Genomic DNA, 14,392 nt, shown 5'->3' on the forward strand with positions numbered 1-14,392 from the left:
TCCCGCTTGCTGGAGACTCCCTTGCAATACTGGTCGAGGCTGTGCTTCAGGAGCCACAGTTGCAGAGGTCTTCGAGGAACTGTAGAAGGTGAGTTATGAGATCGCGTTGGCGTGGGCTGTTGGTGTTGGAGCAGCCCGTGGCGAGGCTGTTGGCTTAGAGGCTGGAGATGTTTTGAGGCGTGGGCTCGTTGCTGGAGAGGCTCATTGAGCGGTGCATCTGAGCACAGGGAGGAGCCTTAGAGCCGCTATTGCAGGGCTCGTTGAGTGTGATGGAGTGAGGCTGGACGCGACGAGAGCTATTGTTGGTGCTGAAGCTTGTGATGGAGAGGCTGTCATCGTTGAAGATGGCTTTGCTGGCTGATCATTGGAGGATTCCATTGCGGGCTAGAGAGCTCTGTTGCAGGAGCTTGCAGGTCATTCGTAGTAGATTAGACTTCGTAGTTGTTGTTGCTGGTAGGTGAGGCTTGGAAGGTGGATGAGGGAAATGCCGTTAGAGAGGCTCACTTGACGAAAGTAGGTAGTGTGAGGCTACCAATACCAACCGGCCGAGATCGACCCTACAGTTGGAGCCTGTGTTGGAGTTGATGGGCTGAGAAGAGCCACGTTGGTTTTTGAGGAGGTTTTGAAGGCGCTGTTGGAGAGGTAGAGCCCGTGTGCTCTTGCAAAGAGAGCTTGAGCTCTCTTTCTATCCCTCAAGAGAGAAATCTTTCTCTCTATCTCTTTCGCAAGCAAATAGGAGTAGAACAATATTCTCTCCCTCTCAGTAGATCTTTCACCTGAAGAAGGAGAATATCTCACAAAGAAGACCACAAGTAGAACTCTCTTTCTTTCTCTCAAAGGATCTCTCTCCCTCAACTGAAATCGAAGAACAATACAAGGAATCACTCAATCTCACATAGACGGAAATCTCTCTCAATGAATGGAAATTTCTATCAAAGAAATGAAAGGTGGTCTCTTACCAGAAGTGGACTCTCATGGAGAACAATCAAGAGAACTCTCGATCTCTCAATCACTCTCACAAGAAGGATGGCGCTTCAGCAGAAGGCAGGGGAGCTCTGATACCATGAAAAAATATGAAGAGGGGAGAGGAGAAGAGTGGAGATGAGGAGAGAGGGCATAGCTAGAGAGCACACCACAAATGACTAACTGTACACTAGATTTAGTTGAAAAATTAGAATATATACAAACCCTTTTAGGGTTAGGGTTAGGGGATCTAACCCTTTCCTTTATAGCACTCTATAAGGTTAGTGCTATGCACATATGATCACGTGATGGTGCTATGCACACATGATCACATGATGTTGAGTGTGAACTCTCAACAGCAACATGTTCGAGGCTCTCACAGAAAAGTTGTTGAGCACGGAGATGTTGCACCATTGTGTGGCCCCCCTTCAACACAAGGCAGCCATAGTGCATGTAGGCTACCTTGTTCTACCAGTAGCAGGGCACTCAGCCATATTTAAGTTATTAACTAAAGGAGATTGAAATGCTTATGCCCAGTGGTGCCATTAAGATTATGCACATGATAGACGATTGGTCCTTGAAGAACATTAGAGAATGCTTGTCCATTACAATGGATGATTTGAACTTTTACTTTGCTTTGGATTGGAAGAAGGTGAGAAGATGCCTTGAAAAAAAATCATTGTACAATAGTTGGAAGCCACCATGTAAATTGGTTGTCTGTAACATTGCTCAATAGTTTGTAATGGCTATGTTTGTTTTTCCCTTTCTCAATGTATGGATATTTGGTTTGGCCAATTGCATAGGTCTCTTTGATCTTAAATGGGCATTGTATTTTGCTTTCAATTTATATGGCTGAGAAAAGACTACATACAACATGCATATGAGGAAATTGATCTCATGTTTTGATGCATTCCAATTTGTATATTTATATATATTTTTTGTATATTGTGAATATGTATTGGTTCTAAGTAATCATTCAAAAGTACACTATGTGAGCTTCTCTTGTCTGTAGTGCCAACTCTTGGGGGGTGTTTAGAGTACCCATCATATACTTGTATAACTCCGTAGGACTAGGAGGGTGCCCTAAAAGGTAATATAAGTCTCTAAAAATAGACTCTCGGAGATCAGGTGAGCCCGAAGAGCTTCCTAGCCAGATGATGAACTCAAAAAAAGAAAAAAAGACGATTATTGATGAGCTGAGAAGAAAGAGGAAGGGAAGAAAAGATTACTGTCGGAGCGCATCTATAGATGCGTCTGAGAAGCGCGTCTATTTTCACGTATAACAGTGCATCTATAAACGCGGCTGTCTGTGTCTGCAAACAAGCTAGATGCACATCTAGACGTGCCTGTAGACACGGTTTTAGATGCGCTCTGAGATGCGCCCATAGACACGCTCCGACAGATGGACTTTTCTAAAAATTAGAAAAGGACATGCACCCGACACAAAAACGTAACACTGATACCAAAATCATGCATTTCTTGGATACGAGAAAGGACAAATCCAAAGAGAGCAAACTTCCGAAAAAGATCAACTGTAAAAAGACTTACCTTGGATAGAGGTATGGAAGCTTCTTCTCCTTTTTCAAAGTTGCTTCTCTTCCTTGTTCACCCTCTTCTCCTTTAAGCTTGGAAGTAAGTGTGGGTGCCTTCCTCTTAAGTGTAAGCTTGGAAGTAAGTGTGCATGCCTTCCTCTTAAGCATCAAAACTTTGGATCTGCTAATAGCAAAGCAAGCAAGTTGCGCGAAGTATAAGTAATGTGAAGAAAAGCAAAGTGAGCACGCTTAAAGCAGATTTAAAAACCACATCTATAGGCACGTCTAATAGCACATCTATACACGCATCTAAATACGTGTGTAATTGCGCATCTAGATACATAGAGCAGATGCGGTTTTAGACATGCTTGTAGACGCACACCACAGAATAGACAGACGTGGCTTTAGACGCGCCTTTAGACATGCCACAGAGTTTAAAATTAAATATTTGAAGAAAAGAAAAATTTTTTGGGTTGTTTGTTTGTAGGATATCTTCATCTTCCACAAGTAGCTCCAGTGAGGATGAATCCCTCCATATCCACCATCACGAAATGTGGTTGGAGCAAAAAATCAAATGTATGTGTGATCGATGTCGAGGAAACATGTATCGTGCACACAGGATTACACTCAATCACATCTCAAAGTATGGAGAATGGGATGCGATCATAAACATGGTAAGTGTTAAATAGTTAAGGTTGATTGAGATATCTATGGGTATTCATATGTTTGAGTTATGATCCTATTTTAATTTGATACAGGATGCAATGCCACACCCGCATATGTTGCCCTATGCTCGTCGTGAGGAGGCAAAGCATCGGCGATATGAGGTGGGATCTTCAGGAGGGACCGTTACGGATGCATGGAGTGATGGTAATAGTAGCCCTCCACCATTACCTCATGAAGCCATGGAGGAGGAGGTGTTTGATGATATGGTGCGGGATTTATATGTCCATCAAGGGAGGGATGATAGCATGGAGCAGGATGATCTTTTTACTGCAGCATCGACTCCACTATTTGAGGGGTGCACATTCTCTGTTCTACGTGCCTCCCTTGAGTTAACTTAAAAACCATCTATGGATGGAGCAATGCAAGTTTGAATGCATTACTTAAGTAAGCTTTAAAGTCTATTTTGCAAACATGGTGATTTATGCTAGTGGGTCAATTACTCGAATGCTTTTCCTCATTTACGGTCTTCACATGTAGGCTATTGTGTAAAATGCTTCCAAGGGAGAATAAATTACCGACCTCAAGAGATATGGCAAGGCAACATGTGACCTCTCTTGGAGGATTAGATTACAAGCGCATCCATGCATGTGTCAACGATTGCGTTTTGTTTCGTGGACTACATAAGGATGCAAGAGAGTGCCCTACTTATGGAGAGGCAAGATATAGAGTAGATCTCAAAACTTTGGACATGCCTCGTAAGGTTCTGCGACATTTTCCCATAATCCCTCGCATCCAACATATGTTCAAGTGCAAGTCCATTGCAGAGCTCATGTCATGGCATTCCTCCCATCGATCAACCGATGGCAAGTGGAGAACTTCTGCAGACTCTCCTGCATGGAAGCATATTGAAGACACATGGCCAAGCTTCAAGGAAGAACCTAGGAGCTTGAGACTTGGATGGGGTATGGACAGTGTGAACCCATTTGGTCTCAAAAGCACCTCTTACAGTATATGGCTAGTGATATTGGTGAATTATAATCTTCCACCCTCTATGGCTATTAAGAAAGGACATGTTATGCTGTCCCTTCTAATTCCAGGGAAACATAAAGTCAAAAATCCTGATGTTTATTTGGAGCCTTTGATTGATGAGCTAGAGATACTTTGGAGAGGTATCGAGGTGCATGATGTAAGCAGGCCTCCCTCGTCATGAGACTTCAACTGCAAAGTAGTCTTGATGTGGACGATGCATGACTTCCCAGGCTATGGTGAGTGTTCAGGTAAGCATTGCACTTCTAATTATGAATAGGCAAAGGATGTGGCACCCTAAACCCACCTTCAACTCTTAATTGCATCTATTGTTCACGTCTCACTACATCGGGTTACCATGCATGTCCTATTTGTGGTCCTTCGCTAGTTGCCTCATGGGCAGACGCATTGAATAAGGTCATCTATGAGAATCACCATCGATTTCTCCCACCTGATCATCCTAGATATGTTGCCCCTTGGAATGAAGTCCTCCCATAATCACTCACTGCGGGAGATTGGATGAGAATTTGGGATGGTTCCACGACTCCTCCACCACTTGGCATGAGCCAGTAAGGGTTTGTAACTATTGTGTGCTATATTGGCTGGAAATAAAGATTGCCCGCTAACACTTTATTTTGTTTAGATACTCCATCTTTTATCGTTTACCATATTGGTCCCACCTCAAGATCAATCACCTGCTTGATCCCATGCATATCTTCAAGAATGTGGCATCTACCATTTGGGAGCATTTGAATGGGACACGAGATTCCGTAGGCATAAGGAAGGATCTACGTACCACAAGGAGGATGCATGAAGCTTGGCCACAAGAGAGACCAAATGGACGTGTTTTTTTACCTCTTGCACCGTGGAGGTTATCAAAGCTAGAGATGGCGACAGTGAAGTGCGCTATTACTATAATTCGTAGTCCCACTGGGATGCATGAGGTGTTTGAAGGGAGCCTTTACAAAGAGCAAGAAAAGAGGTGTAGAGCAATTATATGGCTTGAAATCTCGTGATTGGCACAAGATGCTCTAAGTAAGTATTTTATGTGCATAATATCTTTTTCCTTTCAAATTTGTGAGTGAATAATTATAAGCAACTAATCAACCACCTCCTCGTGGGTTCAGTTCATACTACCTACTAGCATTCCACGTAGTGCATCGAAGGACGTGAAAGATTGTACTTACAAGATGGGCAAGCTTGTGAGGTACTTTACATGATACAAAATATGATGCATATCAATGCTCCATGCAAGGTGTTCATATTGCTAATATGGTGTACTTTTTCATTTCTAGGTATGTGAGCTCAAAGGAAATAGATCCCACACAAGATTGTGGCATCATTGCTAGCTTTGAGGGAGCCAATGGAGCCATGGATGATTATTGTGGCATAATCCAAGATATTATTAAGCTTGACTTTCGACGGTTCTTTGTGTATGTTTTGGATGGAAGTGGTTTAAGGACGTGGTGGAAAGAGGCCCTAATGGAACAATCAAACGCCATGCAAGTGGCTTTGTAACTATTGACTCCACAAAGTTTTGGCAAAGTAGGAAGGACACACTAGTACTACCGCAACAATGTGAACAGGTACTGTGCACACATATAAAAATACTCGCTTTTACATATTTGATGCAAGGAAAATAACATGATTGTATTTGTGTTTGAATTAGGTTGTCTATCAACCAATGGTGGATAATAATAGATGGTGGCATGTCATACCTATTATGCCATGTTCCAAAGTGATGTATAGTACATTTACTAATATGGAGTGTATGGAGGATGATCATGGCCATGGACGTGATGATGACCATGATATGAGAGAGGAGGATGATCATGAGATAGGAGATACAGATAATGAGGCCATTACCCATGAGGATGAGCCTACCATTGGTGATGCTGATTTCGATGAGCACATGAGTAGTGCAAGTAGTAGTGGGTTGAATGTATTTGTAGATCTAAACACTTGTTTGGATTCTGAAGTAGATATTTTGGCAAGGGTTGATCTCATTGAGGAAGAGATTGAACCATAGCCCATCATTGATATTGGCAAAACTATTTTACATATTGTCTCATTCTCCTCACCTCACTTAATTCTTGTATATGTGGGCTTGCAAAAAAGCATTGATGTTTTTATTAAAATTATGTGCTTTGGTAATCATGGGCAATGTTTGGAAAGCAATGAACTACACCAAAGTCTCACTTTCTGTATTCTCTGTTTTGCATCTAAATACACATCTAATTCCCAGTGTAAACGCGCTCATAGATGCTTTTATACACGTGCAAATAAACGTGCTGATAAATACAATGTTAGATGGGCCCGTATTTTCTATGTAGATGTGCAAATAGATGTATTAGTACATGCATAAATAGACGAGCTATTAGACGCGCTATTAGACGCGCCTGTAATTTCTCTATTCAAGCAACGCCTATAGACACACCTGCTATTTTATGCATCTATCAAGCGCGTCTATAGTTGCTTTGTGTTGTTGTGATGTGCGTTTCAATGCCATAGATTCAGTGCTATATGGAGGAAGGGATAACATTTCAGAGTGGCTCGCATCGATGGCAATTGTACCACATACGATAGTGGCATGTCAGCCACATTTGATCAGGAGGTTGCTGTAAGGTCAGATGTGGTGGATAGATACACTTATTATGGTGTTATCTAGGATATTTTGTGCATGGGCTACATATCATTTCATGGATACTTATTCGATGTCTATTGGTTTAGGGCAGATAGAGGAGGGTCACACCCATCCTTAAAGAGGTCGAAGAATGGACTTGTAGCCTTAGATAGTGAATGTATATGCACGGGTGATACCTTTGTTTTTGCACATTAGTGCAAGCAAGTATGTTTTGACCTGTTCTCTCATGAAATGTGCCAGATGACAATATTGTTATGTACTCATATCATTTATTATACTATGTGTAGATATTCTACCATCTTGTCTATGGAGATCTGCATTGGCTATATGTTGTGGAGGTTGCACCTTGCTCACCTAATGTGTTTCAAGAGAGTGATGGACTACAAGAGATCATAGAGGTAGAGGCACATCTTGACCGTGCAGATGAGCATTTTGAGGAGGGTGAGTCTTCGTCAAAGGATGATATGGATGATGTGGGGGAGGAGTATGAGCATGACTCTAATAGTGGCTCCACTTCTTCCGACATCGCTTCCTCTTGTTCGCATTTAGAGGTGAACCTTCTTAACACTGACGAGGACTTAGTTTAACATAGCAACCTAGGTTTGGGATTGGAGATTTTATTGGGCATAGATCCTTTTGATTTCAGCGTTGATATGCTCAAATAACCATAGATGGATGCATTGTATCAAACAACAATTGAACTCTATAATTGAAATTCGGCCATGCATTTTGTAGCGTAGCTATTTTTTGGAAATGTATCACTCTTGTTTGTGGGAGAATCACGTGGATGGGTAAAGGAATTTGATTTGTATAATGAGGGAGAATTAATGACATCAGAGTATTTAGGGGTAGGGGTAGGGAGAGAAGGGTTTGGTTTTAAACAGAAAGAAAAAAACAAAAAATAATTGGGGGTAAGTTTAGGGAGGAAAGGAAAAGAAAACAATATTATCGGCACTAGTTATAGCACTAGTATTAGTGGCATTGCATCGGTATTAGCGGTGCTCTAACTGCTAAAAAATATAACAACAGTGGTATTGTTGGTGCTTTGATAGCTAAAAAATATAATTGCTTTATTGCTTTGTTCAGCAATGTTTGTTACATTGCTAAACAAAGCAAAAAAGCAAGGGGCTATTTTTTAAACTCCACAACCATTTCATTATATAATGACTAAAATTAAAAAAATAATGATAATTGCATGGATGCGATAAAATAATGACTAAAAAAGAATTATATTATATCGCAAGACGGTTGCATGGAGGCGACAAAAGTCATCTTAGTGAAGATTGCCTTACAAGAGGAGCCTCAAAGAAAGAGAGGCATAATAGATAAGCCAAAAAGAAAATGGTATTCATGGATCATCGCCCTCCTTGCACACCATTGTAAAGTCAATGGCGGTTCCTTATGTGGAAGGGGTTGAAGCTCAATACCTTTGCCCCCTTCATGCTTTTCACAAGATAGGTAGTGGAAGAGGCATAGTGCTATGGCAAGTGGTATGATAACACCGACAACCATGCATACAAGTGCGGTTGATCCATTCTTAGGCGCCATGAGGATGGATTGAAAAGGAGATTAAGAGGATGATTAAAAGATTGTGAAGGAGATTAAGAGGATTGAGAAGGATGATTAAGAGGATGGAATAGATATTATTTGGCTCACAAGAATGAATGTGAACTAGAATCTCTCCAATTTATACTGTCAGAACATTTATATATTTTGTATAAATCAAGTATACAATGTATAAAATACAGTATGTATTTAATTTTATTGAATGACAACATAAAATGAGATGAATGGTAATGAGTGTCAAGAGAATGGAAAGTGAAGGATCATGAGTGTCTGAAATTATGGTAAAGAGGTAACAATTTGTAACCAACTAGGATATGAGGTGAAGAGTCATGAGTCTCTTAAATTACTAATTGATATGAGGTGAAGGGCCATGATTGTCTTAAATCATAGTAATGGATACCTAAGATATGGCGAAAAGATGGCCAATTGGCACATGTAGTATGAGGTAATAGATCATAAATAACATAAAAAGTGAGTGCTATGTAGATGAGTTAAAAATACCATGTGAGATCAAAGGGGAACCATACTTTTATGGAATATTAGGGTTAGCTAAGACTTAGGACAAAAAGATCTCCCCTTTTTTTCAGTTTTGAAATGGTGGTCGCTGCTAGTACTAGTGCTTTTTATGTGTCGTTAGTACCGGCTCTTTTGATGCATCGCTAGTACTGGTGCCCACTAAAATCCTAGCCAAAATTTCCCCTCAAAGTGATAGGAAAAAAGCATCGAAATTCGGTCGACCTCTTATAGTGGTGTCAACATGTACAATTATCATGTGCTTATTTGATAATAGCAATCAGCTAAAGGGACATGTTATTGTGTGAAAAGTGTGCCAATATATGAAGTAATCATGAGGTAATCATGTGCTAATGTGTATGTATCAAGTGTAATGTGAGAAAAAACAAACCATTACACTCCACCACATGTCTTTATTCATGGCTTTAATTTCTTACATGTGAAAGAATCACTACACTATATTCTCATGTGATTATATTAAGCACTACATTAGCATATGTGATTTGTGTCATAGGAGAAGTTAATTTTGGAAACACCCAAACAACATATGACAATATGATAATAGCACATTAGACTAGTCGACTCCTCAATTTATCATATGCTAATATGTCCAAAAGTTGTTGTGTATATAGTTGCAAGGAAAGTCACCAATAGTTTGGTTTTTTAAAGAAACCAAGGAATATATGTCAAGAGTGTACATGCACTTCTTTGATTATTTGCATATATTAGTATACTTTTGTGTTAAAAAGCAAAAGATAGACTAAGTGGATGCAAGTATCGTGACAGCATAGATGATGTTTTCAACCTCCAATCGGTTGTTTTCCGTGGCTTTTTCGAGCTTTGTGGCAAGGGATGAATACTCATTTTTGAGCTTTTCAAGCTCGTTACGTTCAATGTAGCCTTGTATGGCGGCCACCACAAAAGTCACAAGCTCACCTACAGCTACACCAGCTCCCAATCCGATAGCATCAGAGAGCGAGAGTACTTTAAGTAAATCTGTGAATCGCCTCTCAAAGAAGATGGAGCTCCACATGCCAGCTATGCTACCTGCTACGAGAGCAGCACCATTGGTTGCCATGGATGCAAAGGGCTCGCTCGTAACTGCATTCGCTAGGTCAGGTAACCCTTCAGACGACTGTAGGGTGCTCTTTAAGCTCTCCAAGGCATCACGTACCTCCTGTGAAATGTTCGGATCTCCCTCGAATTTCTTTACAACGGTCTTCCACTACATGTAATTCATCATAGAAAGATGTTACTGCAACCACAAGATTTTACACAATATTCATGTGCAATACGTGTGCATGTATGTGTATTTACAAGTAAATATAAGAGACAACGGTAGAGAGAGAGAGAGATCAGTTGCAGAGAAAAACAAAGTGTGAGGTCTGTACTGTACCCAAGTCCTGAAGAAGAGACGAGAGAAATATAAGAGAGAGGGAGGGTTTCATATACGTAATATGTTTTTTACCTGCTGCAAGACCTGCGTCACCTTGTCTAAATTTTGCCCGAAGGTGAGGTTGATATCGAAAGGACCTAGCTCTTGGTACTGCGGAGAGGCCTTCCGATGCAGGGTACTCGAGAGAAGGCGCACCTGGGCGTAAAAATCGATCACGGTGTTTCGGATGCGCTGAACCAGAAGCTGCACTTGATCACGCCTCACTCTATTGTCGGGGTAGAGAATTGCACTCCACGGAATCCCCATGCCGTCTCTCTAATAAGACACTCTGACGAAGTCTAATTATGTAAGCGGAGGCCTGGAATAAAGCTGAGTCTTTGGTCTCTTTCCGAATATAGAATAAAGGTTCTTAATTATTGTATGGCGTGGCATTTGAATTCCAGCTAGAAAGCAGCCTAGAATGAATTTGTACCAACCCCACTTATGACCACATGAAAACTAGATCCGGGCAGGCAGCTTTTTATGGATAAGAACATTGCGTAACGAAAGCAATGAAATAACATCATGTTAGTTAAGTACAACTTGCTAGTTGAGGAAATTACCTTTTCTTGAGTGACCCGTTGCACTTTGAAGATGCACAGAACTTTGCATTTGGTATATAGCAATTTTAATTTTGTACATAGCATTTTGCATTCACTAACATTTATTGCAATTACAAGAAGGCAGCTTGAAATGGAATGTTGAAAATATGAGTACATGATGTTGCTTATGATAATGAGATAGCACTTAGCATTAAGCAACTAGCATTTTAATTTTTTGCATTTACCACATAGCACTTCTGATCCAACACATAAACACAAACTTAACCACACATTCGTGTGGGGAAAGAGTTGGTACAAATCCTCTCCAAAAATTATAAGACCAAGAAACATGCCCTTCCTTGGGAATGTAGCGATTGCGATTGGCACATTGCACCTTGTATATTGGATTTAGCACATAGCACTTTGTATCCAACACCTAAACATATAAACTTAACCACACATTCATGTGGGGGGAGAGTCGGCACATTTCCTCTCCAAAAATTATAAGACCAAGGCTCATGTGCCATTCTATGGGAACATAGCACTTTCAATTTGGTAGATAACACCTTGTATATTCAATTAAGCACATAGAATTTTTCATTTGCACTTTGTATTTGGCACATAGCACTTTGTATCTTGCATGTTTGCTACATAATTGAATGGCACTTTTGATTTGGCAAATGGGACGGTCCACTGATAAACAACCGTACATGTACACACATTTAGATTGCTGAAATTTCAATAAAAATTTTACATAATCAAATCACAGTTAGCATTAAGCAAATACCATTTAGAATCTAGCACTTCATATCCAATACATAATGAATAAACTTAACCACACATTCATATGGGGGGAGCGTCGGCACATTTCCTAGACATATAGCTGGGGTTATTGCAACACTGACCTCTAGTGGCCCTTCCTTTTCTCCTCTGTGCCCCTAAAACCAAAAGAAGTTGACTTTTTAAGTTTGGAAATATCATAACCTTGCACATCCCATTCAGGCTTACTAGTGGGAGAGCCCTGGTTAGACCATGTTAAACCTAGTAGATCATGAGAGCTATGACTATTGTCCCTCGACACAAAGGCAACACATGCAGCTAGAATAGAACTAGATAAAGAAGGTGAAGTACATTCCTATCTTTCAACCATCCAATCTTGGACCATGAGTTGACATGTAGAGAAGGGACCCTAGACTATATGGGGGAATTTTGTGGAGATTGCAAGAGGAAGGATTTATGTATTGGAGATGGCAAGTGTGAAGAACTCTATATTTGAGGGTCTAGGGCCAGCTACTGTACCTACAGTAACTGCATTTCAATTGAAACCCTCGAGAACTTTGGAGAGCTTTATTTGAGCCTATAACTGACTTAGTTTGCAATTGGGATTGTAAATGGGTAGGATTTGAGACTTCATATGTGTTTCAATGTAGCAAAGTAGAGCAGATACACTTGGAAGACGTAAAGTAGGTACACTTGGTTGTGACCATGTCCAACGAGAGAATTCAAAGATGGGGATCAAGGAGACGTAGGGGGTGGAAAGGGGGTATGTCTTGAAAAGGAGGCATCATTAGAATTGAAGATGGAGAATTTGGGACAAAGGTAGGACTCATTGCAGGCATATCTGAAGAAGTTGTGATCCTCGAAGAAGAAACAACTGAACCAATTGATACATACATGATATAGTGGAATGGAGCTCCTCATTTGTGTGAGAAAAAGAGCAAACTCTTCTAGAAAAGTATGTATCATTCTTGCATAGTCTATTTTGCAACTAATATTCAAACACCCCATGCGCACACTCACAGGCATCACCACGTTTGTAGGTACATTTTCTAAAATTTGGACATGGGCCATAGCTATAATGGTATCTATTGGGATCTCTGTAATGAGCATTTTCACTAGGTTAAACAAATAGGCCAATCACATGTGTGTATATGCCCTTGAACAAGGTCAAGAACTCATTTGTCACTAAATTTGAATCTGTGAACATGTAGGCTTGAGTATATCTAATTCTACCTCAGTCTTTTGTGGGATTAACTTTGATCATACAATATGCTATGATAATTCCCCTTTTAGAGTTCTACAACCTCCAATGTGACATCCGATTCATTGAAGGTAGAGGATGCTCATGTCCAATGGTTAAAATAGGAATATCACATTGTTTTGGAGATTATTCATGGCAAGAAATTAACATACCCTCTTCAAGAATGATGATTTTGGGCATCTCACCCCTTCAGGCGGTCTTGCATTTCGCTCCTGGTATGGCATAATCTTTCTCTCATATGTTGCTATTCAATGATTCTTGAATGTTCGTCTCAAATTATTAGATAGACTCAATTGGATTGCCTTGTGAGAAACAATTGCCAAAAGCTATGTCTTTAGAGCAAATATGACACCATATATGTTCTAGTGCATTTTGTCCAACAATTAAAGTTTTGTAAAAGCTTTTTCCTTGCTTTGTTATCTTCTTCGACTCAGGATAGATCTACTCAGAGTTCTTTTGTACTTTTCATTCTTCAGAGCATGCCTTTATGGTGCCTCAAAACATTGGTTAAGAGGAGAAATAAATACTACTAATAGATGAGCAATGCTAGCAACCATTGTTAAAATCTTCACTTTGCATTTTGTACTTGAATTCCACTTTTTTTTGGCACACAGTACTTGTCCAAGTTGTGTGCTAGATGATCCGATTGCACTTTGAACATCAATGAAAACTGCAAAATAACAAAATTTGGCTTGAAATTACTTTTCACAATATGGGCAAGCACCTGTTTACCCTCTTCCAAAGCATTCATGCTGGTGCATTCTTGGAGATGTGAGGCATGCACATTTAGATTGCATGAATGCCTCTGTCCTCGTCCCTTGACATGGTCCAGTATGAACAGTGCCTCCTTCAATCACCATAACTTGTGTAGATTGGCTTTTGATTGATGACACAATTACTAGCCTTGGGTTAAAGACGGCCATAAGAACCACAATCACCAATATGCTCTAATACCATAGTAACATGCCACTAGTGCTAACTTCTTCTTACTCACTAGCAAGTGACCACTTGTAGAAATGAGTGTTAGGCCCTTCTCTATTCTACGCAGTGTAACCCACAAACCATCATTCTACAACAACCATGATTCTTTACTCTTGAAAATCTTGGAAATTCTTTCTACTTATGACCTCATATTTAAGGATCTATTCCCACAATCTTCATAATGGCAAGATCGAAATTCAAACCAAAATTTGTGCCGCATGGCCAGGCATCCGATGCATCTTCTACATCCTAAGAATCTAAACAATGGCATCGTCCAAACGAATTGCATCTCACATAGCTTTTATTTTTTAGTTGGAGTTTACATCATTCTTTTGTAAATAGGTTTCCAAGCACTATCCATGCTTATGGATGCGGTAAGAGCATAAACAGGGGACTCTTTGCAAAAATTAATGGAGAAAGAGCATACCATGTCTTCAATCCACCTTTAGGGGTCATCACTAGATGTTGAGACTCCAGCCTCAT

General features: G+C 40.2%; 1 protein-coding gene and 1 non-coding gene across 2 annotated transcripts; both read right to left on the reverse strand.

The window, feature by feature from the left end:
• Positions 1-1,315: 1,315 nt before the first annotated feature.
• LOC147888939 (small nucleolar RNA snoR86) lies at positions 1,316-1,432 on the reverse strand. Its single transcript, XR_015543073.1, has one exon. It is a non-coding gene; the product is annotated as a small nucleolar RNA snoR86 (small nucleolar RNA).
• An 8,122-nt stretch (positions 1,433-9,554) lies between these two features.
• LOC147888940 (uncharacterized) lies at positions 9,555-10,633 on the reverse strand. The gene is made up of 2 exons (XM_087392884.1): positions 10,379-10,633; positions 9,555-10,135 (listed from the first exon to the last, which is right to left on the reverse strand). The coding sequence occupies exons 1-2, from the start codon at positions 10,610-10,612 to the stop codon at positions 9,671-9,673; spliced, it is 699 nt and encodes a 232-aa protein (XP_087249010.1). The 5' UTR covers positions 10,613-10,633; the 3' UTR covers positions 9,555-9,670.
• Between the last annotated feature and the right edge of the window lie 3,759 nt (positions 10,634-14,392).

This window comes from Dipteris shenzhenensis, chromosome 21, assembly GCF_047967505.1.
Source record: "Dipteris shenzhenensis isolate YYH24624 ecotype China chromosome 21, Dip_SZ_1.0, whole genome shotgun sequence".
In the NCBI taxonomy this organism is placed as follows: domain Eukaryota; kingdom Viridiplantae; phylum Streptophyta; class Polypodiopsida; order Gleicheniales; family Dipteridaceae; genus Dipteris; species Dipteris shenzhenensis.